Below are 25,815 nucleotides of genomic sequence, written 5' to 3' on the forward strand. Positions count from 1 at the left end.
ATGGTTTATTTGCCTGTGTTCTTTGCATTCTTACCATTCCTTCTTTTTAACTCTAGGACAAACAGTCATGGCAAAATGAATATGAAGTTTATAGTTTACCTGGAATGAAACATGAGAACATATTACAGTTCATTGGTGCAGAAAAACGAGGCACCAGTGTTGATGTGGACCTTTGGCTAATCACAGCATTTCATGAAAAGGTAAAAACTACTTTTCATTTTAACTCCAGATCAGGGTTGGCTTACCTACTTAATGTTGGCCACAAATTGCTCAGATTTATTTTTCTGGGAACAGTATGTTATTATAGACAGTTAATATTTACAAATTAAAAAAAAAAATAATATAAGAGCAAAGATGGCAACTTTTTCACCTAACCCTCTACTTATATAATACCAGTCTTCTGTCCCTTATTTCTCGTGCTGCAGTTTTATACCTCTCTCACAAATAATTATTTCAGTGTAGCTAGTGCTTAGTAATTTTCATTTACCATACGTGATCCATTTTTATTACACGGACCATTTTTTAGCTTGAATTTTGTTCCTCACAGTGTAGCCTGTGAGAAAAATAGAGGCAAGAGATTTATCTGATGATCTTTGTTCTGTCACTGATTTGTGGAGTGGTTATCACTAAAACATACCTGCTATTTTTCCTCAATTTTTCTACTTTCAGATTTAGTGTGAAAGTACATTTTAATGAAATAGGAAATTGTGTTCTCCTTGGCAGTCAGTTTCGTCACTGTCAGATATAAGTGGCTCTTATACTTCCCTAAATTCTTGACCAAAAGGATGGCAATAATCTTTAGAGGAAGATTCTGACATAGTTTATTGGTCTTAATTTTGGGTTTCCCAGTCCTATGGTGTAACATCTCTGTAGTCTGTATATTTTAACTTTTTAAATATTTCTCGAACTTAATTTTCAAATAGTCTTTTTTTTTTTTTTTAACTCCTGCCTTCTAAATAGGAGGAAGTCGACTGTGTCTTGTAGCAAAACTTTAAAGATTAGGGATATTCCTTCCTACTCAAATGTTTACTAAGAGGAAACTTGAATCATTCCAGAAAAATGGATTTTTAGATGTTAATATTCACTAAAAGTAAAGATATGTTGCCTCCTATCATTTCTTAAAAGTAAAGTCTCCATGTCATATGACTTTTATCAAGAGCATAAGTTGTTTTTCCCCCCCCCCCGCCCTTTTCTTTAGGGTTCACTGTCAGACTTTCTAAAGGCTAATGTGGTCTCTTGGAACGAATTGTGTCATATTGCAGAAACCATGGCAAGAGGATTGGCATACTTACATGAGGATATACCTGGCCTAAAAGATGGCCACAAACCTGCCATATCTCACAGGTAGAGCTAAAACTTATACTGTTTTCCCAAATAAGTTAATATTTATTATTTAAATTTTTAATAATCCTGTGGAAAATTTATTTTCCCCCTAATTCTCCAACCATGCTATAGGAGGCAGTTGATTTTCATTTCTTTTTCACATTGGCTTTGAGATTGGCTAGGAAGTATTTTGGATAATGTATATATTAATATCATTAGCAAAATTTAATTATTGACTTACATTTTGTCTCATTTCTGAAAGCATGGATAACATTGAAAATGTATTTTATCTATCACAAAGGAAGAAATTTGTTTTGCCTCAAAACATGATTTATTTCAAGATAATTATTAGATATAATTATGGAGAGACTTTGAGTTACCTTTTTTCTTATGTTTGTAATGACTATGTGATCACTACCTGAGCTGAGGTAGAAGGAGGCATCATTTGGATAACTGGGTTTAGTCAATTGCCTTCATCAGTGAAGCAATAGTAGTTGGACCCAACGATTATCATACCTTCAAGAGGGAAAATGTTAGTTCCTTTAAACATGGGATCAGTTTGTCTTGTATTCAATTTAAAGATAGTTGCTTTGGAAAAAGATCCAAAAATACAGAGAACAAACTGATGGTTGCTAGAGGGAAGGGGAGATGGGGGGTATGGGCAAAATGGGTGAAGGGGAATGGGCAAGAAGCTTCCAGTTATGGAAGGAATAAGTCATGGCGTTAAAAGGTACAACATAGGGAATATAGTCAGTGGTGTTGTAGGTGACACATGGTAGCTGCACTGTGGTGAGCACAGCAGAATGTATAGATTTCCTGAATAACTGTGTGGTAAGCTTGGAGCTAATGTAATGTTGCATGTCCACTATACTTCAATGAAACAAAAAAGATTTGCTTTAAAAGTAGTTATGGGGGCGCCTGGGTGGCGCAGCCGGGTAAGCGTCCGACTTCAGCCAGGTCACGATCTCGCGGTCCGTGAGTTCGAGCCCCGCATCGGGCTCTGGGCTGATGGCTCAGAGCCTGGAGCCTGTTTCCGATTCTATGTCTCCCTCTCTCTCTGCCCCTCCCCCGTTCATGCTCTGTCTCTCTCTGTCCCCAAAATAAATAAACGTTGAAAAAAAAAATTAAAAAAAAAAAAAAGTAGTTATGAACCGATTCATTTAACAGATACTTAGCTGAGGGCCAACAGTTGGGTGTTTTGGGTTCCTGGGAGGCATTTCTTTTAATTCAGCTCTAGCATAGCTTCTGATTTTGCAAATCTTGAATAACTTCCACCTCAGAAAGAGCTCCCCTTTTTTCTCACCTTCCTGCATATAGTCGGTCTCTTCCTGGGTTTTTGCTTACCTCACCTAGACCTATAGGGAATTCATTCTTTGGCATCCCCAAAGATTATTGGGAGTAAGGTTCCAAAAAATCTTCTGAGGTGAAAACTGATTGGTTTTTATAGCATTCGTGGGTATGTACCTGTTGCCTCCTGTGTTCCACTGTTCGTTCTGTGTCTGGGCACATAAATTTAACCACTGCTCATGGCATAGATGTATTTAGCTAGAGTATAGTAATCTCTAGGATGAATCCTTGAAGCTAGTGTGTAGAAGAAGATACCTGATGGTTTTAAAATGGTTACTCTTCAGAACACCAGGATCTAGCTGGAGCTGTTTATGTTTACAGTGAAAAATTTCTGTTACACATTCTTAGAGATGTTACATATTCTTAGAGATGCTTTTTTCTACAACAAAGCTTATGAATATAAGAACTGCTAAGGGACCATTCTAACATGTAGGCCTGTACCAATAGGCCAGTTCATTTTGTTTGAATATTCTTTGTTTGGTTTCTTAAATTTCAGTTTCAGTGGGAGTTTCTCCAACTATAAACTCTGAAATATTCTTATTACCTCAAAAAACAATTTTATGTTTGGTAGGTAGGTAGGAAGGAATGACCTAGACAGTATTTTTAGAATAGCAGCTCTTTAAAAAACTACTTCATGGAGAAAGTTCCTTACTGTCCATGTTATGAAAAATGAGTTTGTCACTCTACTTGTGTACTTCATGGTATAGGGGGAATTTGCTTAAGCTTTTTCTCCCTCTCCTTTTTTCTGTGTATCAGACTTCTATAGTATACACTCCTTTCTCCCTTTCAATGAAAATTTTTAAGAAATAACTTGTTTAAAATTAATTTGAATACTTTGTCTTTTTATTTGCAAGGGACATCAAAAGTAAAAATGTGCTGTTGAAAAACAACCTGACAGCTTGCATTGCAGACTTTGGGTTGGCGTTAAAATTTGAGGCTGGCAAGTCTGCTGGTGATACCCATGGACAGGTAAGGATGATAACTATAAACTGTAAGAAAGAATAATCTTGTCCCATATTTTCTTAGAATGGCATATCTGGATTGAATTGTTCTAAAATTATTGTGTGGTTATTATTTCAGCATCTAATACAGAATGACTCTCTTAAAGAAAGTAATACGTTAAATTTGCTGAGGAAGACATTTTCATGTGGTGAAAGACTGTTAGGAGCTCCAGTGGTTTAGATCAATTCATACAACAATTTAGACACATATGTCATGGGATTCTGTTTTTAAAACAAATCAAGTTAGAATCCAGCACATTTAAATCTAATTCTTAGGGAGTTCTTAGTATTAACTCAGTAGTTTTAATTTGTTAACTTCATCATCCTAAGAGGAATGGCAGAATAATCAGTCACTATTCATGCTACTGTTATCTGTTATCTGATTTTTTTTTTTCCAGACAATAATGATAGTTTCTTGCTTCTTGGTCTTTAGTGCTTCATTACTTCTTAGCTTTTCTCTGAATTCTCTCCAGAGTTCAAAGCACTTATAAAGCCCTGTGCAATGAGCCTGTCTAGTCAGGATCTTGTACAAAGAGCTGTCAACAACAGGAATCTTTAAGAGAGCCAAATAGGAAAGTAACATTATCCATACATTTATCCTCAGAAACTGTAAGGTTAGTAAAGGTGCTTTCACTCCAAAAGATCACCTTTTTGTTAAGAAGACCAGTCTAACCTGAAAGGTGACATTTCCTTACCAAGTTGGTATGATTATCTCTTCATCTTTCAAATCATGGAAATAATTTGGTAATCAAATTCTCAGCTTTCATTTTTCCTAGTATATTGACCTCCAAGAATAGTTATTAAAGAATCATCGCCATAACAAATTTTGGCAGTATTGAGTAATGATATAAGAATCTAGTTTAGAGCAGTGGTCAGCAGTCATAGTTCTCGAAAAGTTGACACCAGATGTGTTTGGAACGAAGGCAGTCTTGTGGAGTAGATTACAGAGATGGGAGATTGTGCAGGAGGCCTAGGGACAAACGTCTGAGCTGATGGTGTGATTATCATAAAACTGAAATTGGGAAATACTTTAATCCTCTGGCATCTCATAACCCTCCCCTCCTTTTTTTATGAAATAATTTTGGGACCCATTCATACCTTTTACTGCCCTCTCAACTGGTTTACATGAGAAGGAAAAATAATTACATAAGTGGTTCCCTTGACTTTATATTTCATGGACCAGAAAATTTCAAAATATACTTTATTGTGCATTTTATATACTGCAAAGAATGCTGGAGAAAAATAAGATTTTTATCTTATTAATTCATAAAAGAGGACATTTTATGCTTGAAGGTAGTTGTCATTTCATAAGAAAACTACTTTGGATGGCATACATTTATCTTTAGGAGGTGTTCAGAAATCCTTGCTCCTAGTACAATTAAATAGTTACTCAGAGTAGCAAAACAGAACTGCTATTTTTTTTCTTTCTCTAAAGCATCCTCCTTATTAAATGAATTAAAAACCTGAACTTGGGAGTCTTAGTGATCTATTTCCTTTTTTTTTTTTTAAACACTTCAATTATATGTGTATTTGCAGATAATCATCTAATTTCTAGTCTAGAGATCAGTCACCTAAGGATAGAGCTTTTTGGAACCCATTATCTGGGCTACTCCCTAGATCTACAAAAACTCAATTAGATTGTGATCCACCCAGCTATCTTATAAAATTTTTAAGCGTTCATATATGAATACTGTCAACCAAAGCAAGCTATAGTAGCTTGGTAACCATAGTTACATTACTAAGAAATACCAAATTGTTAGGGACAGATATAAATAAAGAATGCCAAGACAGAATTCATGAATAAATAAATATTATAGACTTCATAGAAATAGAACTTTAAAAAGTTTATCCATCCTTTACTTGGCTAATTCTTTTTGTTATATACTAGTTTTTTTTTCTTTTTTAACAGAGAAAGAGAAACCCTCAAAAAGTATTTTTTTTAAAGACACATTTCAAATGTGGAATTTGAATCAGAAGGACAACTGAAAAGTAGTTTTTCTTGTCCTTGTCTCCAACAAAACCACCACTGTTTTTGTGATTACTTCCAGAAGGGGGAAAAATTCTAAGCCAACACCCAGCATGTCTGCTGATGTATTTATTAAGTATGCCCAGAAAGGATCTTAGCATATATACTGTTTTGTTCCTTGCTGTACAGTGTTTTTGGGAATCTTTCCTTATCAGTCCAGGTTTACCCCCACATTTTTTAAGAGCTGCATGGTACTGTTAAAGCAATCCCTACTGATGGAAACTTCCCACTTCCAGTGTCTTGGCTGTTACTACTTGAAACGGAATAAAATTCTGCTGGACTCTGTAGTCTGGTGGTCATAATTTAGTAACCTGACCTGATAGCAGACCATGCTTGGTTTTGTTTCTCTTTACAGAATCATAAAATACTAGTTCATAAAGTTAATGAATAAGTACTGTTTGCTTTCAACATCTTTTTCAGGTTGGTACCCGGAGGTATATGGCTCCAGAGGTATTAGAGGGTGCTATAAACTTCCAAAGGGATGCATTTTTGAGGATAGATATGTACGCCATGGGATTAGTCCTGTGGGAACTGGCTTCTCGCTGTACTGCTGCAGATGGTAAGGGAAAAAATATTTTCTAAAAAGATATGCCTACTGCCTACTACACATGTACGAAAAGGGATGATTACACTCAAGGTATTATGTTAAAGTACAGAATTTTTTTTTAGGTAGACTCCAGGTCTCCAGTAGCTTAAAGAGAATTCAGGAGGCAGGGGATGAGGGCAGGCTGGAGAGGGAAGGTATTGATTGATATGTATTGATCTTTACCATTGCCAGGTGTTTTGCCGGGCACTTCACATATGTCTAGCTTATTTCCTAAAATGACTTTGGAGGTAGTTACTATCTTAGTTTTACCAGTGAACAATTTGAGTCTCAAATTTTAAGTAGAAATTAAGCAGATTGTCAGTTTTAGCTTCAAGGTGGTACATGGTAAAACCTAGATTTGAAACTCTGATCCAGATGTAGGGACAGGGCTGCTACTTTTGTAGGTCCTGCAGGTCCTGCCTGCCCTCAGGTTCCAAAGTCAAGTTTCATGGCAAGAGGAGATGGATGAAGAAGAGCTGGGGGATTTTCCGTCCCAAGTCACTCACAGCTGAGTCTGTTCATCACTCCCATGATGCCCAAAATATACCTAACCAGATGGAATTTACAGTCTGTCCTCCATGACAGAATTGAGCATGCCTTTGGATATACCATAGGTTAAATTCTGCCTCCTAAAAGCATTGAAAGTCTGAGCTGATGTAGACATTATTGTGAACACCAGCTGCATTCTCTATCACACTGGTTCTAAAGGATTCTTATTCTTTGTTTTTGTTATTTAAATCCTTGTTCAAGTCATAAATATTTGCACTGATTGATTATAAACTTGCATACTATATTCCTGGTGTGAGAAAATTAGTCCTTAGTTCTTCTCATAAGGCCTCTATTCTCTTCAATTGTGTTACAGCACTTTCTTTTGGTTGTGCAGATACAAGGCAAACATCTTGACAAATGTATATTAGCTTGATCTTTTTAAATTTATAATTACCTAAAAACTTCCTGCAGATTGTGAAAGACCATAGAAGAAACTGTAGAGTACTTAAACCAACTTAACCTGTGTTTGTAAGAATATTTTCCGAGTGCTTTAATGGTTTCTCAGTGTAGGACAGACTACCTGTGGTACATGAAATTTGATTTGGGGTACTGCATTGTTTTGTTTTTTTTTAATTATTTTTAAATGTTTATTCATTTTTGAGAGACAGAGTGGGAGCAGGGAAGAGGCAGAGAGAGGGGGAGACACAAAATCCAAAGCAGGCTCCAGGTGCTGAGCTGTCAGCACAGAGCCTGACGTGGGGCTCAAACCCACAGACTGAGATCATGACCTGAGCCAAAGTTGGATGCTTAACCGACTGAGCCACCCAGGTGCCACTGGGGTACTGTGCTTTTAAAGGGAACTTGGTAGAGTGCTCAGGAATGGACAGCCATTCATTCTTTTAAGATCAGGGGTTTGGCATGGGAGTTGATCCAGACCTAAGAAAGTTTGAAGCAATTTGGATATAATTCTAGCTTAGAAGTTCTATGCAAGGAAGAGTAAGCTTTAACGTTCAGTGTAGGTTGGCTCAAAGTGGAAGAGGAGGTATGTTTATTACATGCATTTATAGAAGCAGAAGTAGGTTGGATGGCAGATACTCTAGGAAAATATATTTCATAAGAACTTTAATAATATGAACACTCCAAATCAAATCATTAGATATGGTGTTATGGGGGATGTACAAGGCCCTGCCCTTAAGTAATGTGCAGTCTAATTACGGGGATAAAATATACCCTGGACAATTAACTCTAGAGTAAGGTAAGTGTGAACGGTCCAGCTCCATGCTCAGTACGTACATATCCAGTGAGTTATTTTGGATGAATATAATACCTGAGAAATGTAAAGGAGTGATATGGGAGTTTAGAAGAATGAAAAATGCTTTTTTTCCGGGTAGAGGGGTTATCAGAGAAGTTTTTATGAAAAATGAAAAGGGCAGATGCTGACACTACTTTTTTTTTTTAATTTTTTTTTTCAACGTTTATTTATTTTTGGGACAGAGAGAGACAGAGCATGAACGGGGGAGGGGCAGAGAGAGAGGGAGACACAGAATTGGAAACAGGCTCCAGGCTCTGAGCCATCAGCCCAGAGCCTGACTCGGGGCTCTAACTCAGGGACCGCGAGATCGTGACCTGGCTGAAGTCGGACGCTTAACCGACTGCGCCACCCAGGCGCCCCTGCTGACACTTCTTAAATGCTTTTGCATGTGCTATGAAATACTTACAGATTCAGGCTAAGTCTGAAATGGGGCAGGAGGGGATGGTGTGAACACTGCTAAAGTGAGTGCTGTAAACTTTAAAATCAGCAACTCTCAGACTTTAATATGTACTGAACTCCTGGTAAAGTTCATGTTCTGACTCAGTAGGTCTGGGCTGGAGCCTGCTATTTACATTTCTTACAAGCTACTAGTTGGTGCCAGTGCTGCTGACCTGTGGACTGTAGCAGGAGCGGAATAGATCCTCTAGAATGCCAATACTCTGAGGCATTGGAAGCGCTCAAGCAGACATGGCCATCCAGGCATTGAGGGAGGAGTCTTCCATATAGACAGGGTGGAGTTAGATGTTAGATGGCCTTCTTCTCTCCAGGAGTCTCTCTCCAGGAGTATCTGTTACAAGGTTTAGGTCTATATAGGAAATTGCTCTTCAGTGACTGGTTTCCTTCAAGGGCAGGTCAGTAGTACAGTGATTGAAAGCACAGACTTTGGAGTCATGCAGAGATGACTCCATCAAATGGTGGATTCAAATTCCAGCTCCACCACTGAATGCTGTTGTGTAAATCATGAACTTTTCCGAGCTTCTTTCCTATCTGTAAAATAGAGGTAATGCTCCCTTCACTGCATAGAGGTAAAATGTAAGTAAATGACATATGTGAAGTTCCTATTTAGGATAAGTGCTTATAAGATTATTAATTCGTAACTGCATTTTCCTATTTGAGTATGCCTAAAAGGAACCGTTTATTTTGTTGAATAAATCATCTGTGAAGGCACATTCTGAAGACTGGTTGGGAACCCTATTTGGAGAGTATGTTTGTGATTTTTTAAAAACTATTCTTGGCAGCTCTTTTGAGGGCAAAGAGGTGTGACTCTCAGGTACATAGTTGTGCAGGCGGAGTGTGGGCGGGCGGGGGGCGGGGGGGGGGGGGAAGGGGCGGTTAGGGTGTGTCATAGAGTAAAGATTGTTAGAAGACATTGCCCCAAATTGTCAGAAATGGAAGCGCCACTGTTTACCCATCTGATTTGAATTGTAAGAAGTACCTTAAAGGGACATTATAGCCTTGATTTGCAAATATTGATGGGGAAGTTCCCTTTGTCCTATATACATATGGAGATTGGCATTCCTCATTCGGTAGATAAGAAAGCTCCTTTACGGAATCCTTAGCAGGTTTACTTGCCAAATCATGGAGTTTTTGATTTCTCCTAAATTAGCATTTGGGTCAAACTGTGGCAGTAGTTGAGTCTGTTTCTCTCCTGTCATTATAGCATGTTAACAGTTGGGAAAAGGTGATACAGAGTATGTTTCAGAAAATTTGGTCCAGTTTGGAAGTCAGGAAGATTTGAATTAAAATGACTTTTTTTCTTTACATTTCAGGACCTGTAGATGAATACATGTTGCCATTTGAGGAGGAAATTGGCCAGCATCCATCTCTTGAAGATATGCAGGAAGTTGTTGTGCATAAAAAAAAGAGGCCTGTTTTAAGAGATTATTGGCAGAAACATGCTGTAAGTTATACAGTAGCTTTTCATTAGAAATTCCAGTAAAATGCTTTTCAGAGAATGATTTCTATCTCTGCACACTTTTCTTCTGGGAGGATTTTCTGGGGAGGTTATATTCATACAGGATATTCTATCTAGAGTTCTGGAAACAAGAGAATTTTAGAGCTATGACGGAAGACGGTAAAGTCATAGAGCCTAAGGCGGCTCTCATTGCTGTGGTCCTACGAGTTTGTATCCTATTTGGAAAGCTTCCCAGGGGGAAGGAGTACCTGACACTGAGCGTGTGGATACTGGGGTAACCTTGATGATCACCACCTAATGCTAGATTTAAAAGGGAAGCCGTTTTCTGCTCTCCATGTTTTGATTTGGGATTGGGATATATTCAGGTTAAGAATGCTCTAAAACTAGAGACTTAGATAGGTGCAGAATGGAACAGTATTGCCCTCGTTATTTTGGTCCAAATATAACTGGAAACGTCGATAAAATCAGGTAGAGTATCTCGAGGATGCTTTTCTAATATTTTTTTCTATTTAACTACAAGACAGAAATGCTGATATTAAGAAAACAACAAAAATTGGTTTAAAAAAATACACCTTAGTTTTGAATCCAGTTCAAGGGTTAGCATCAAATTGACCTGGTTTATAAGCAATGGATAGGGATTTTTTGAATTAAAAATACCTAATTACCTGCTGTGATAGTCTCCATTGTTAAGAAGTTTGATTTTTTTAATGCTTTTCTTCGGTTTCCTGCATATAATAGATATTCATAAGTGGATGTTGACAAATAATATCAAACTTGGCTAATCTTGAACTTTCTTTGACTCACATAAATAGCAATTTCTTTTTGGAAATATTACTGTTTGCTATTAGAAAACAAATTTTGTGTGTATCTTTTTCCTTTTTAGGGAATGGCAATGCTCTGTGAAACGATAGAAGAATGTTGGGATCACGATGCAGAAGCCAGGTTATCAGCTGGATGTGTAGGTGAAAGAATTACTCAGATGCAAAGACTTACAAATATCATTACTACAGAGGACATTGTAACAGTGGTCACGATGGTGACAAATGTTGACTTTCCTCCCAAAGAATCTAGTCTATGATGGTTGCACCATGTGTACACACTGAGAAACAGGACTCTGAACTGGAGCTGCTAAGCTAACGAAACTGCTTACAGTTTATTTTCTGTGAGAAATGCGTAGGATGTTTCCCGGACACGTCAAGATGACCCTCATTTGAAAATGTGGCTCTGGGAGACGTACAGCATTGCCTGCAGCAGAGACGCGAAGGACGTGAGACTAAGAAAAGTTGCAGACTCTAAAGAAACTTTTGAAAAAGTGTACATGAAGAACATGGCCCTCTCCAAATCAAGGGTCTTTTGGACCTGGCTAATCAAGTGTTTGAAAACTGACATTGGATTTCTTAATGTCTGTCAGAAGACACTAATTCCTTAAATGAACTACTGCTATTTTTTTTTTTTAAATCAAAAACTTTTCATTTCAGATTTTAAAAAGGGTAACTTGTTTTTATTGCATTTGCTGTTGTGTTTCTATAAATGACTATTGTAATGCCAATATGACACAGCTTGTGAATGTTTAGTGTGCTGCTGTTCTGTGTACATAAACAAAGTCATCAAAGTGGGGTACAGTAAAGAGGCTTCCAAGCATTACTTTAACCTCCCTCAACAAGGTATACCTCAGTTCCACGGTTGCTAAATTATAAAAATTGAAAACACTAACAAAATTTGAATAATAAATTGATCCATGTTTTCTAACAAGGTATTACAAATTCACTGTGTTATTTAAGAAAAAAAGGTAAGCTATGCTTAGTGCCAACACTAAGTGGCCATTTGTAAAGCAGTGTTTTAGCTTTTCTTGTGCTAGCTTGTAATTTAAGGAAAAAAAAAGTGCTGTTTTTTGAAATGAAAAAATGATGTCATTTCCCCCTTCTTCCCATGTTTTAAAGCTTCATCTTCTATCCAGTTCCCAAATTATTGCATACTTACCTAAGTATTTTTTTTTTTTTAAGGTGTGCTGTGTTTGGGGAATATTTGAAAATTTAAAGCATGATTTAAATTTTTTAAAGTGAGCTGTGACACTGGAAAGCTCTTCATTTTTATTCTTTTAAAATAGATTTTTTTCCTATTTATATATGTAAAATTGTAGTGTATTTCTTTTCACCAAACAGTGTGTGGGACATTCTTTATCACTGTTTAAGGATCACCTCAGGAAGTGTCATTACCCAGAATTCCTCACTCTCTGCTTTGAGACTTGTAACTTTATCACTATATTTCTGCTTGGTGCCATCTTGTCAGAGTAATATTTGATGTCTGTGATACATGAAGAATTATCCTAGGATAGAGGTTTTAAATTTTAAGCACAGATTTCAGATGTTACTGCTTTAAAAAAAAAAAATCAGGGATAACAAGTTAAACTTACAAACTTAAAATATGCAATGACATTTAGAGGTAACCCATGTTGGTATAGGTAATATAACCTAGCCTCTTCCCATAAATTGCTTTCACAACTATGATATTTAGAAGTTTCCTTGATAAGAAAATGGAACTGATGGTAGGTAGGTGCCAAAGTGCTTTTCAAAACACTATTACATTAGAATATAATTGGATTCTTCCTCAAATTTATACAGGCCAAAGTAAAACATTAATTTCCTGAATTTCTAGATTACTGACCAACAAATAGCCAGTATTATGCTATGTACTTTTGTCAGGTCATTTAAAAATCCATACATTAATTTTATACAAGAATTTTTTACATGTCACTATCAGGAGCTCACTGTGAATGTATTATCTTCAAATGGCTATTTAACCACACAGTACACTACGTTTTACATATAATGTGCACTTAATCTCTGGGAATAATAAATTATATTATTTATAGATAATGCATAGGTCAACAGACTCTAAGCAGGGAGGGAAAGAAGAGTAATAGCATTGTTGTCTGTGTGCCACACACCATACAGAATTTTGTGCTCTTGGGTCACATATATACCCAAGTTTTCATTGTATTCCTAAGAATTCCCATTTCAATGTTGAGTTTCACCTCTTTATTTCAAAAAGTACTTGACATCTCAATTTCTTGATTTCGTTTTACTTCCACTTTGAAATACCAAGATGGGAAAATGACAACGTTCATAACATGGAAACTGTCAATCTCCTGAAGACCAATTTCTACCTGTTCTAAACATTTAATTCTATTTTTAAGAGTAAAAAAAAAAAAATCAAATCAAAACAAAAACAAGGAATATTATGATGAATGTTTGGCTTATGTGAGCACTTGAGATAAATTTTATAAGATCAGTTATTTTCTCTTCATGTTAGAAAACATTTTTAGAAATCCTGGGTATTATACTTAACTCTAGCTAACCAACTTTAAAACTTGTATCCTTTTGAAAACTATATTAATAGAAAAACACTTTTTATAAGCAGTAAAATAAGAATGTTCCAGTGACTACCTGTCCTGATACCTAGTCTTGTTAAAACTTTCTTTTGCAGGGCATTTTCATGTTAGGTTTACAGTCAGCGCAGAGTGGGCAAGCTTACAAAAGGTTTGAGCTAGGGATACTGAAAAATAGATCCAAGAATGAGAAAAACGATGACTTCTTTGTTTTGGGGTGAACTGAGACCCCAGTATTTTTTTCCTCATGTGTATGGTGCTCTTTATGATTCGTCTTGTATTTTGCCTTTCTGATACCCATCAGAACTGCTGCTCTTCCACTCTTTAACCTTGCCCAAATCTCCGCGTAAGGAATGCTTTATGATCAACTGCCCTAGGACTGATGGATTAACCAGTGTTTGGCTTTATTCGAAGTCTATGCCCTGCACAGCTCTTGTATGTATTTTAGATGCTAGGAAGTTTTTAGCATGTGAAGTGTGACTCTCGTTTGAATGTTTATTACAGGTACCTTGTGAATTCCAGAACAGAGACTGTGCCTCACAATTGTTGGTCCCATGAACTTGCACTATCTTTCATGGTGATGTTTTAAAAATACAATCAGGAAAACAAAACAAAAGGAGTTTGGAATTTAAAGTAGAATCATCTGTCATCAAATTTAAAAAGAACCTCTTCTTCCTCCTTTCCTCAACCCTAAGTAACAGCTACATTTAAGTAAAATGCAGGTGGGTAGGGGAAAAAACCCTGGCCAGATGATAGTTTAAGTGGAATTAAACTGATTACTATTTTAGAAAAAATGCTTCTCCACAAATATTTTCCAGTTTCTCTTTTTTACCTTTTTAAAAAATTACTTTTTAGAAACATTTGGTATAATGTGCATAAAATTATTTACTGATTTATGGGCAAAATGATACAAGTAGCATCTTGATTGAACATCATTTACCTCAGATATTCAACCAGCAGTACATTTTTTATGCAGTCTCAATCCATATCCTATTTGTTACCTCTCAAAATATTGGTAAGCAATTATTTTAGCTTTACTCTGTATTTCTTGTCAGTGTTTTGGGCACAGGTTGTTGTACTACTGTCAAATTGTACTTGCTATTTTTTTCTGCAAGTATTTAACAAAAAGCTAAAAAAAAAAAAAAAGCCCCATAAAACCCCACCTTGGATAAGTGATTGTTAAATATTGTACAAATAAAATGTATGCTATCCCCATTCCATCCCCGAGTTAAATAAAAAAAAAAAAAATGAATATCGTATTATTTGCTTATGCAGTTTTCCTTTTGCTATACATTCTTTTTGTTTTGTTTTTGAGAGAGACAGAGTGCTCGTGGGGGAGGGGCAGAGAGAGAAGGAGACACAGAATCTGAAGCTGCTCCAGATTCTGAGCTATATCAGCAGAGCCCAACGGGGGGGGGGGGGGGGGGGGGGGGGGGCTCAAACTCACAAGCTGTGAGATCATGACCTGAGCTGAAGCCAGATGCTTAACCGACTGAGCCACCCAGGCGCCCCTACATTATTCTTAAAGAGGGGAAAAGTAGCTCTGTAATATGGTGAGGCTCACACCTTGAGATATGCAAGAATGGAGATAGTGGTGAAAGAAGGCAAGTTTATCAAGGGTGGCATTTCCCTCCTTTATTGTCTAAGCAGACTGCATTCCCATGAAAGTTTGTGTGTTGGTCCTGCCAGTTTTAGGAAACCAGAGGCTAGCTCGCATTGGTTATACAGAAACAGAAAAATGTGGCTTAGGAAATAATCATCAAAGATATAAACTACACTTCCTAAGGGTATATCCATTCTACTGCATGAAAGAATTCTGGCATTTTCACTTAGGGTAATCAATCAGTAAGAGTAATTGTCAAGCTAGCTTTGACATTTTTGTTACCAAGGCTTTTGTTTATCCTGTGGCTTTCAAAGGAAAGGGGAATAGAAAGCACCAAATTGAGTGTCACAGTTCACTCCAATGAGTTCTCAGTATTTTTGAGGGTAAAGGTGAAGGAAAGGACATTTAAGTAATGGTGGTTTGAAACAACCTGCACTGCCTTCTAAACCAAATGAAAATGCAAACTATGGTGGAATATGCACTGAATCTCTACCGAAAGATTGAAATTATTTTCCACAGTGTATTCTCCCAAACTGATTCAAAAGTTGATAGATGGTATATACTCAACATACACAGCATTATGATATACTAAGTTTGGACCAACAGGTTTTAATTCCTCAGAGCCATTCACAAGCATGTGCACGTGAACTAGAGAGGTGTTTTGTTTTGAATAAGATCCTGTTTCGGATAGGGCACTGGAGGGATTACACTGAGGCCTCTAAAACTCTTCCCCACCTGTTTTCCAATCTGATGACCCATGGAGCTCATGTATTTTTGTGCTGTTAAAAGGCTACATGACTCTAGTATGTGAAGAAAATATCCTTAAGCCTTATTTGTTAATATTCTTAAAAATTTTTTCACTAAAGCTTTTCAGATTTTTTTATTGATGATGTTTTAAGCAATTTAAGAGATGGACCTTAATGTTTTTCCCAGTACATCTTAGCTTCTTTGTATTAGGGAATACAGAAAGGGGAACATCAACACTCCTCCTCTCAATGCCTTTCTAACATAGGCATATGTTTTATTTGTATGACCTTTGCTAACATTTTTTTTTTCTAATTTGCTTTTAAGAACTGTTTCACTGAGAATGATGTATAATATGTATGTTATATATATATAAATATATAATCTGTATACCTGGATGTTGATGGAGCTTCTGTAGGTCTTATGTATCCAGGAAGGCAGATGAGAGCTTCCAGCCTTTTAGTGGCATGTTAAAAAAGCTAGTAATTTGCAATCTTCAAATCAAGTTCTTTAGGTGCTTTCTTTCACAATGAGTGCCTTTAAGGCAGATAATACTTCCCTAAAATAGTTCAGAAATTTTTCTTAAAGGGAAAACTTAAGCTCAAGTGAAAAATCCTTGCTTCTAGTTAATAGTGATGCTACCATGCTATGTATTTTGGCAAAATTATCTCCTAAAAATCCGTAGACTATTGCATAGAACCAGTATGCAAGCCTTACCTTTACTGAGACACTGCTGAAAAGTAAATGACAGTGATCTGAAGACAGAAGGCAGGGAAGGACCAGCTATGTCTGCAAAAAAATAGGTTGAACTGAAGAGCTACTTTTATGCACAGAAATCTTACATTCCATTCTTCATCTGCTATTTCTTAAAAACCAGATAAGTCATTTCTTACAGCATACTTTAAAAAATATGTGCCAAAACTTGTTAATGCATTTTAGCTCTTGATGGCAGGGCTTTGGTGTCAGTCAAACCTGAGTTGAATTCCAGGATCTGTCCATCATTCTCTACCTCTGTGATTCTGAACACTGCCACTACCATGTTTTCTTAACAGAACCGGAATATCATAGGGCGTTTGATATTTTAAAAGGTTTATGAACTATACAAGCATATGGACTGTCTACTGTAAACCTTCCATGAAAACAATAGGCAATTAAATATTCTTGAATAAAGGAAGTCACTAACTTACTAAATTTCATTTTAAACATATACCTGTATTAATTCCTGGACTCCTGAATTTATGAGGTAAGCATTCTCCACATTCGCTTTAGGGATTTTTGATACAAATATATTTACCTGATAGTGCCAAACACTTCCCATTAATTGTGAGAATGTTTTTCCAGGCATTTCCTAAAGTCCCTATTAAAAAGACACATTCTAAATTCTGATCCTTTGGGCCTATGACAGGTGCAAGAATATGCCTGGTAAAAAAAATTCTACAAGGCATTCTTCTATAAATGATGTAAGTACCACTTTTGAGAAGCCTGGAAGAAAATGTTCAAACTTTTCTCTTTTCTCTTCCATGTGAACCATCTTATGGCCAAACTGGTCAGTATTCTGAGCTAGAAAACCTGGGTCTGGGACAGAAACCAAAAATTCCATGGACAGAGAAAAACAATGCAGCACTTCCCATTGGATAAAAAGATTACTCATCATTACACCACAACTCTTACCATTGTTTCTTTACTGCTTTAGGGTTTGTGAAAAACACTTGGCTGCTGGGTTGGAACGAACTATTCAAATATATATGCCACATAAATACTTGACAAGTGTTAAATAAGCATATGGTTCATTTCCTAAAACAGTCACATTTATTTCTTTGAACTCTTACAATATAATCTAAACCACTGGAATTAGAAATCATGTAACTGTTCATGATTCAAAGGCAAGACACAGCCAAGACCTACATGTATAACAGTCTCCCATAAATACAAAAATACAGTTTTATAAATATAAAAAAATGTAATAACATATCTTGTTAAAGGAAAACAGCTTTTAGTTCCTTAGAGAAGTATGCCTGAAACTCCATAAGTGAAGCCACTGGTTATGTTCATAACCAGCTTAGCGAGGATGTTGCCCACTGCCTAACATCTGTAGGACAGTTGGGGTATTTCTGCAAAGCATTCATAATTTGAGTATTATCCAAAAGTAGTTTCATCAGCTGGTACTCTCTCTGTGTATTTACTGAAGTTCTTTCCATGGGCCTTATTAATTCTAATTGTTGTAAGTGTTCAAAAGCCTGAAAGATGAAAGAAACAGTGTAAGTTGAATAGAGGAAGCAAAATAACAACATTAATCCAGTAAACAATTAGGTTTGTGGTCAGTTGTAGAACAGAGTACCAGGAAACAAAACTTAATAGAAATCAGTAGGGTTCAAAACAACTCTCATCAACCTCATAAAAACTCCATGTATCAGGTGAAGCAGAGTCAAATATACAGTTCTGTCCCTGCACTGTTGAATGTGAACAGGGCAAACTCTAATTCACTCTGCACAATATGGTTTTTCTTCCAAACCTCATTCGATATCTAACACCTAATAGTACTTAAGATAAAGGAAGGGCTTTTAGTTCTCTCTAAAAACCCAACATCTGATGCCATAACCTGTAAAAAAGTCCCTTTCTTCCACCTTTCCCTCTAATAGTGTTGTCTACTGTTTCATCTCACCTCTAACATTCATGTATTATGTCTTTTCTCACCCTGATTATTGTTTTAGGTATTTTATTAGTGTATGAAGAAAAAGAAACCATTAATGACTACTAACCATTAAATACTGATACATTGAAAAAGATTTTGGAACTTTCTATTTCTCTTCTATTGTGAAAAAATATCAAATATATACTTTATGTATCATAAGAATTCTTCCAATGAAAAGAAAAATAGACACCAGTCATTTCTGAAAATGAGAAAATATTGGCTGCAGGCATTATTGGGGCTGAATAAAATTGAGAGCTAAAATATTTCTAGGCAGCAAATATTTTATTTAAAATGTAGAAACAAGCAGCTACAAAATTGCTCGTAAGAATTTAAATGTTCATGTAACCTTTTCTACTCACAGAAAACTATCACACAAACATGGACATTAGAAAGGGGGGAAAACCAACCTCCGGTAGGCTAAACACACTTTTTCTGTTGTTTTGAAGAAATGGCAATGCTCTGTAATCACATTTTTTAGCTGGTAGAAGAAATAAAATTCTGACCACTAAGAATGATAAAAGACTTACGGGTCCACTGCTTTTAAAAAAACAAACAAACAAGGGGTGCCCGGGTGGCTCAGTCAGCTAAGCGTCCGACTTGGGCTCAGGTCATGATCTCACAGTTTGTGGGTTCAAGCCCCGTGTAGGGCTCTGTGCTGACAGCTCAGAGCCTGGAGCCTGCTTTGGATTCCCTGTCTCCCTCTCTCTCTCTATTCCTCCTCCCTCACCCACGATCTCTCTCAAAAATAAATAAATGTTAAAAAATATATATATATATATGTGTATACACACACACACACACACACACACACACACACACACATTTAAAAAAAAGAGAAAAAAAATGCTTTTTCGCAGAAAGTCCTTTAGAGCTGCGTTGTCCAGTAAGGTAACCACACAGGGCTAGTGCTATTTGTGGAACTTGGTTTTGAATTTTTTTTAATTAAATCATGTAATTAAGTTTAATTTAAAATTTGATAGTCAAGCTGATTAGAATATTTTAAGTTTGGAACAATTTCAGAATATAAATCTACTTCAGCTACAAATTTTAAGCAATCTAAACAGCAAGTATTTCCAATGCATATTTAGTGAATTAAGATGTGTTTTAAGTGTAAACACACATGAAATTTTTAAAATGTAATACCTAAGAAAACATAAAAATAGTTTATTAATAATCTTCTACACTGATAATAGGTTAAAATATTTTCATATATTAGGTTAAATAAAATTTATAATTAAAATTAATTTCACCTTTTTAACATTTTTGTCGCTACTAGAAAATCCAAAATTACACTGTGAGTCATGTATTTCTGGTGGACAATGGAATGCTCTAATAAAGTTCCTCAAGTTTTAAAACTTACTCCAACTCCTAATAACACTTTGTATGTCCTCACTATCCCATGAAATTTTGTCCTTTAGTTTCTTAATGGCTAATATCTGCATTTTTGTCTTTCTACTGCTAAGATTACAAATCCAACCCTTGGATTGTAAAGGGACAGAGTTTTATTGATGCATTTGATGAACTGCAATATATAGTTCTTTGCAAGATGCAGTGCTAGAAACAGACAGTAGAGGGCAGTATATTCCCACAAACTGGGAAACCATTGGCTGCTTTCTTCAGAATTCAAACATTTCATTTTGAGATCATTTTGGTCTGTTACGCAAAAAAAAAAAAAAAAAAAAAAAATCATATGGCAAATACCTAATGTTTCCAAATTAATAAGAGAGTAACTATGATATATACAATCAAATGATACAAAAATATACCTGACAGCAGAAAAATAACTATGAACTTCTTAAATCTTACCTTCATGACAACAGGTTTCTCAAAATTATAAACAGAATGGGCCTTCCTTTGAACAAACTTCTGAAACTCTGTACAGAAAGCAACAACAACATTAACACCTTCAAATAAGCAGTGAAGTAGAGTCAAAAAAACTACCAACATCTCATCTCACCATTATAGACCATTTGAAAATTAAAGGGCTCCTCTTCATAGATGTCATTTAAATGTTTCATTGCTATTATAAGACAGATTTCCAAGACTGACAGACCTATAGTAAAAGGGAAACAAATTATGAGTTGTCGTTTTCTCACTGATCCAGAAGATTGAAATAACTGTCCTCTCAACAGAATGATAAAGTGAAAGACATTGTTTTGAGGGGTGGCAGGAGATCAAGACCTCTCCGAGGTTCAAATGTGTTTCAGTCACAATGACTTATACAATCCTAAGCAAGCTACTCACCCTTCCTGGGCTTAGCTTTCATATAAGCAAACTATGGATCTTCTTAAACTTATAGAGATGAGAGACAATATCATCAAGCACTTATCATATAGCCCATAGTAAACATAAACTGAAATGGCAATTATTATGTTTTAAATCACACAGCTTCCTTGAATATTGAGAGAAGTCCTAAACTCTTGGAAATTATATCTAAAAGTTTCTTTTCTGTTTCTAGACAGAAGAAAATTCATTAGATTCTTAAAAGGGATAGTGAATCCAAACTGGCTAAGAGCCAACTCTCTTTACTAGTACTCGATGCAATGTGAATCCTGCAATACAGTGTTAGCTGGACTTTCAATGTAGCAAGGGAGGTGCATCAAGTTTCCTTCACTTTAAATGGGAGTGATAATACCTTTTGCAGGGCTGAGTTAAAGGCTGTATGGATATATAAATAGTCTGTATCATACCCAATGTCAAGCATAATTTTGAAAGAATTCCATTATATAAACTTATAAAAAACAAATCAAGCAAGTTTCTCACCATGTACGATATTTGCTTTAGAGTCCATGCTACAGAACTGGTGGGCCTCCATCATATCTGCTGCAGTCATAAACGGGTGTGATGTTGTTACGCGATTTAAAGCAAGCATCTAGGAAAATGTGGATCAGAAAAACATTTACATCTAGGAAAATGTGGATCAGAAAAAAATATCTGGAGATATTACTGAACAAAATTTCTTAATCTGGAGTCTATTCTGAGAGTTAGTATTAATTGCTTGGGAAAGGTATTCTCATGCTTAGCTCTATTAAAATACAGTATTTCAGTACCAATGTCATGTAAGTCTATAAGAGCATAAAAAAAAGTTCTTGTTGTTCTCTATACCTCTTCCCATTTGCATATCTTATTTACCATTCCTCAAAAGAGAAGCATTTAAAAAGGAGTAAGGCAAGGAAGAGAGCCAAAATAGGTAAGATTACTATTCAAAGGTTATTTTGATTTCATGGGAAAATGGAGTAGGGGAATACCTGAGCTCACCTCCTCCCATGGACACACCAAAGCTGCAACTACATATAAAGCAACTCTGTGAATGCCCTGAAAACTAGCAGCTGAAGATATTTTAAAAAGCCACACTGCAAAGGGTAATAAAGGCAGAGATGCGGTTGGGGTAGGAACCAAATACCCAGTGCAGTGCCCCACAAGCAGGAGGGATGTCACTGGTGTAGAGGTCCTTCCTGAGGAGTGAGGGGTTCAAGCCCCACAGTGGGCAACTTCTGCCTTGGGTATCTGCACCAGGAAGACAAGCTTCCATAATGTCTGGCTTTGAAAATCAGTGGGGCTTAATTCTGGGAGAGCCAGAGGGCTACAGGACATGGAGACTCCATTCTTACAGACCCCATACGCAATTTCAATTGTTCAGAGGGAGCAGTCTGAAAATCGTCTGGGCCATACAAGAAGGTACATTAACCGATTTAAGGTATGTGCTGGAGGGGCAGGATTCTGTAGGAGCTTTCTTTGGGAATGGAAATGTTGGCAGAACTATTTTTCTTGTCTTCCTTCAGCTAAGCTCATTAGATACTTACAAGAGCCAGCCGTGGCACTATCCATCTACCTTGTTAGCACCACTATCCATGCCAAGGGCATTCCCCTGTGGAACAACCCCACCCAAATCACCCACCTAGTAGGTATCCCTTCCAAATGAGTCCTACTCAAGGAAAGAGGGAGCCAGCCCCACCCACCAGCAAGCACAGAAGAGTCATGGTGGGATCTCACAACCAGCCACACAGGGGCTGCCCCACCCACCTACCCTCAGCAGCTACAGTCTGCTCTCTCAGCCACGAGGGCCAGCTCCACCTGCACACACTGGTATGCCCGCAGTAGTTGTGGTGAGGCGCTGCAGCTATTTGGGCCAGGAGCCAGCCCTGACAAGTGCGCCCAGTAACAACAGGGGGGTGCAAGCAGCCCACATGAAACAGCCCTGAAAGCTCCAGTTCTAGTGACCAGAAAGGATTGTGTTTCTGGGCTCCAAGGATGCCTTCTACATGAGACCACACTACCTTTAAGACCAGGACATGTCGCTGACCTACCTACTATAAACAAACGCAAATACAGACAAAATGAGGAGACAGAAGAATATGTTCCAAATGAAAAAAGACAGAACCTCAGAAAAAGAGCAAAACAGTATATAATTAAGCAATCAGCCTGATAAAGACCTCAGAATAATGGTCATAAAGATGATCACCTAACTTGGGAGACGAGTGGACAAACTCAGCAAGAACTTCAACAAAGATATAAGAACAATAAAAAAGAACCAATCAGAGCTGAAGAACACAATAACTGAAATGAAAAATAAGCTAGAGGGAATCAACAAATTAAAAGATGCAGAAGAATGGATCAGTAATCAGAAAACAAGGTAATGGAAAGGACCCAAGCTGTACAGCAAAGAGGAAAAGGAATCTTAAAAATGAGGATACATTAAGGGACCACTAGGACACCAAGCATACTAATATTCACATTATAGAGGTCCCAAAAGGAGAAGAAAGAGAGTAGTGGGCAGAAAACTTATTTGAAGAAATCATAGCTGAAAACTTCCCTAACCTGGAGAAGGAAACAGACATCCAGGTCCAAGAAGTACAGAAAGCCCCAAAGAAGATGGAACCCAAGGAGGTCTACAATAAGACACATAATATTCAGAGTGCCGAAAGGAATAAACCTACAACAAAGAATATTCTACCTAACAAAATTATTATTCTGAATTGAGGAAGAGATAAAATTTCCAAGATAAAGTTAAAGGAGTTCATCACCACTGAACCAGCCTCACAAGAAATGTTAAAGGCACTGCTTAAAGCAATAAAGAAAAGAGCTCAAGAGGAATTTTTAAAAAATTTTGGGAAAAAAAATTCACTGGTAAAAGTGAACATATAGTAAAGGGAGGAGAGCAATCACTTATAAAGCTTGAAGGAAGGTTAAAAGACAAAAGTAATACAATCAACTATATCTATGATTAGTTAAGGCTTATATTAAAGGATGTAAAATATGAGACCAAACACATAAACTGTAGGAGTTGGAGGAGAGTTAACATGCAGTGCTTTTAAAATGCTTTTGAATTTAAACAACTACCAACTTAAAATAGATTAACATACAGTGTTATATTTATATATGTATATATATGTGTATGTGTGTGTGTGTATATATATATACATGTATATGTGTACATATATACATATAAATACACCTCATGGCAATCACAAACCCAACAACTTAAAACAGATACACAAAAAATAAAGAAACGAATCCAAACACTATACTAAAGAAGTCCTCAAATCGCAAGGGAAGACAGCAAGAGAAGAATAGAGAAGAACTACAAAAGCAACCAGAAAACAATTAACAAAAGAGCAATAAGTATATACCTATCAATAACCACTTTTAATGTCAATGGACTAAGTGTTCCAATTAAAAGACATAAATAAGGTTGCTGAATGATTAAAAGAAAAAAACAAAACAAGATCCATCTATATGCTGCCTACACAAGACTCACTTCAGACCTAAGGATATATACAGACTGAAAAGTGAAGGGATGGAAAAAGATACGCAAATGGGGGGAAGAAAAAAAAAAGGGAGGGTAGCAAAGGTTCTATCAGACAAAATAGACATCAAAAAAAAACCAAAAAAAAAACCACAGACTGTGATAAGACACAAAGGACATTATGTAATGATAAAGGGATCAATCCAGTAAGAAAATATAACAATTGTAAATATATATGCATCCAACACAGAAGCACCTAAATATATAAAGCAAATATTAACACAAAAAGGGAGAAACTCACCATAATACTTAAAAAAAAATTTTTTTTTAATGTATTTATTTTTGAAGGAGAGAGAGAGACAGAGCATGAGTGGGGGAGGAGCAGAGAGAGGGAGACACAGAATCAGAAGCAGGCTCCAGGCTCTAAAGTGTCAGAATACTTTTTATAATTACATTAATTATAATTTAATACTCCACTTACATCAGTGGGTAGATTATCCAAACAAAATCAGTAAGGAAACATGGGCCTTAACACACTAGACCAGGTAGATTTAGCAGATATATACAGCTCATTCCATCCCAAAACAGCGCCAAACACATTCTTCTCAAGTCTACGTGGAACATTCTCTAGGACAGGTTACATGTTAGGCCAGAAAACAAGTCTCAATAAATTTAATCAGACTGTAATCATATTAAGCATGTTTTCCAGGTATAATGGTTTGAAACAGGAAATCAGGTAACATGGTGACTATACTTACGGTGAGCATTTTATAATGCATTAAAATGTTGAATCACTATGCTGTGTGGCTGAAACTAGCATAATACTGTATGTCAACTATATGTCAATTAAAAAACAAAGTATTATTCAAAGCCCTAGACCAAATCACAAAGGCAGACCTGTGACTTGTATAAATTTTTTGGCTACCAAATTAGCTAGTTCACGTTAGTGTTATGTGACAGAAGTTACCCACTTTATGTTCAATTGTACATAAAAAAAAAAAAAAATTAAAAGCCAAAATGACACCTAGAGACAACTTGTCATGTAGCTACTTGGCTTTCCAACAATTTGAAGATTCCTTTAAGTGTAATTTTCATAATATTTAAATTTAGTCATTACACAGGGTAAGAAGAGTTAGCAGATGAAAATGTTATGACAACTGCTTACATTTGAATTACAGGTAAACAATGAATAATTTCTTAGTGTAACTATGTACCCTGTAATATTTGGAAAATATTTATACTAGAAATTCTCCCCCATGTTAACTAGGGCCCAGGGTCCTTAGTTGAACAGAAGAGTTTGGAAATCCTTGTCCTTCATTTCTCTATTGGGAGAGAACTTGGTACATAGTAACTCCTTCTCTTACTCATAGTCTTAACTGTAACTTTTCCCTTTTATTATAAAATATCTGTGACATACAAAAAGGCAAAGGAATGATGTAACAGATATTTATGACCACTTCCTCAGCTTATAAAATATAATTTTACAGACTCTATTTCTTCCCTGGTTGGACTCCTACTCTTTCTCGCACAAAAAACCATGCATGCTGTTATACTTCTACTACATATGTATACATTCCTAGACAACACAGTGTAATTTTCAAGTTTTATATAAATACCATATTGTACTTATGCAACTCTCTTCA

The 25,815-nt window shown here is 36.3% G+C and overlaps 2 protein-coding genes across 12 annotated transcripts in view; one reads left to right on the forward strand and one right to left on the reverse strand.

Annotated features, from left to right (window-relative positions):
* Positions 1-11,755, forward strand: part of ACVR2A (activin A receptor type 2A) — an 82,888-nt gene extending 71,133 nt beyond the window's left edge. For both annotated transcript variants that reach the window (XM_043576641.1, XM_043576640.1), the window contains 6 exons: positions 57-200; positions 1,199-1,344; positions 3,525-3,639; positions 6,118-6,256; positions 9,854-9,984; positions 10,883-11,755. In XM_043576641.1, coding sequence (XP_043432576.1) covers positions 57-200; positions 1,199-1,344; positions 3,525-3,639; positions 6,118-6,256; positions 9,854-9,984; positions 10,883-11,077 — 870 coding nt within the window. In that variant the 3' untranslated portion in view covers positions 11,078-11,755. The remainder of the gene's footprint in view (positions 1-56; positions 201-1,198; positions 1,345-3,524; positions 3,640-6,117; positions 6,257-9,853; positions 9,985-10,882) is intronic.
* A 5,765-nt stretch (positions 11,756-17,520) lies between these two features.
* ORC4 (origin recognition complex subunit 4) overlaps positions 17,521-25,815 on the reverse strand; it is a 79,849-nt gene continuing 71,554 nt past the window's right edge. For all 10 annotated transcript variants that reach the window (XM_043576642.1, XM_043576646.1, XM_043576651.1 and 7 more), the window contains 4 exons: positions 21,190-21,298; positions 20,384-20,479; positions 20,233-20,300; positions 17,521-17,971 (listed from right to left, as the gene is read on the reverse strand). In XM_043576642.1, the coding sequence (XP_043432577.1) occupies positions 17,783-17,971; positions 20,233-20,300; positions 20,384-20,479; positions 21,190-21,298 (462 nt within the window). In that variant the 3' untranslated portion in view covers positions 17,521-17,782. The remainder of the gene's footprint in view (positions 17,972-20,232; positions 20,301-20,383; positions 20,480-21,189; positions 21,299-25,815) is intronic.

This window comes from Prionailurus bengalensis, chromosome C1 (genome assembly GCF_016509475.1).
Source record: "Prionailurus bengalensis isolate Pbe53 chromosome C1, Fcat_Pben_1.1_paternal_pri, whole genome shotgun sequence".
In the NCBI taxonomy this organism is placed as follows: Eukaryota; Metazoa; Chordata; class Mammalia; order Carnivora; family Felidae; genus Prionailurus; species Prionailurus bengalensis.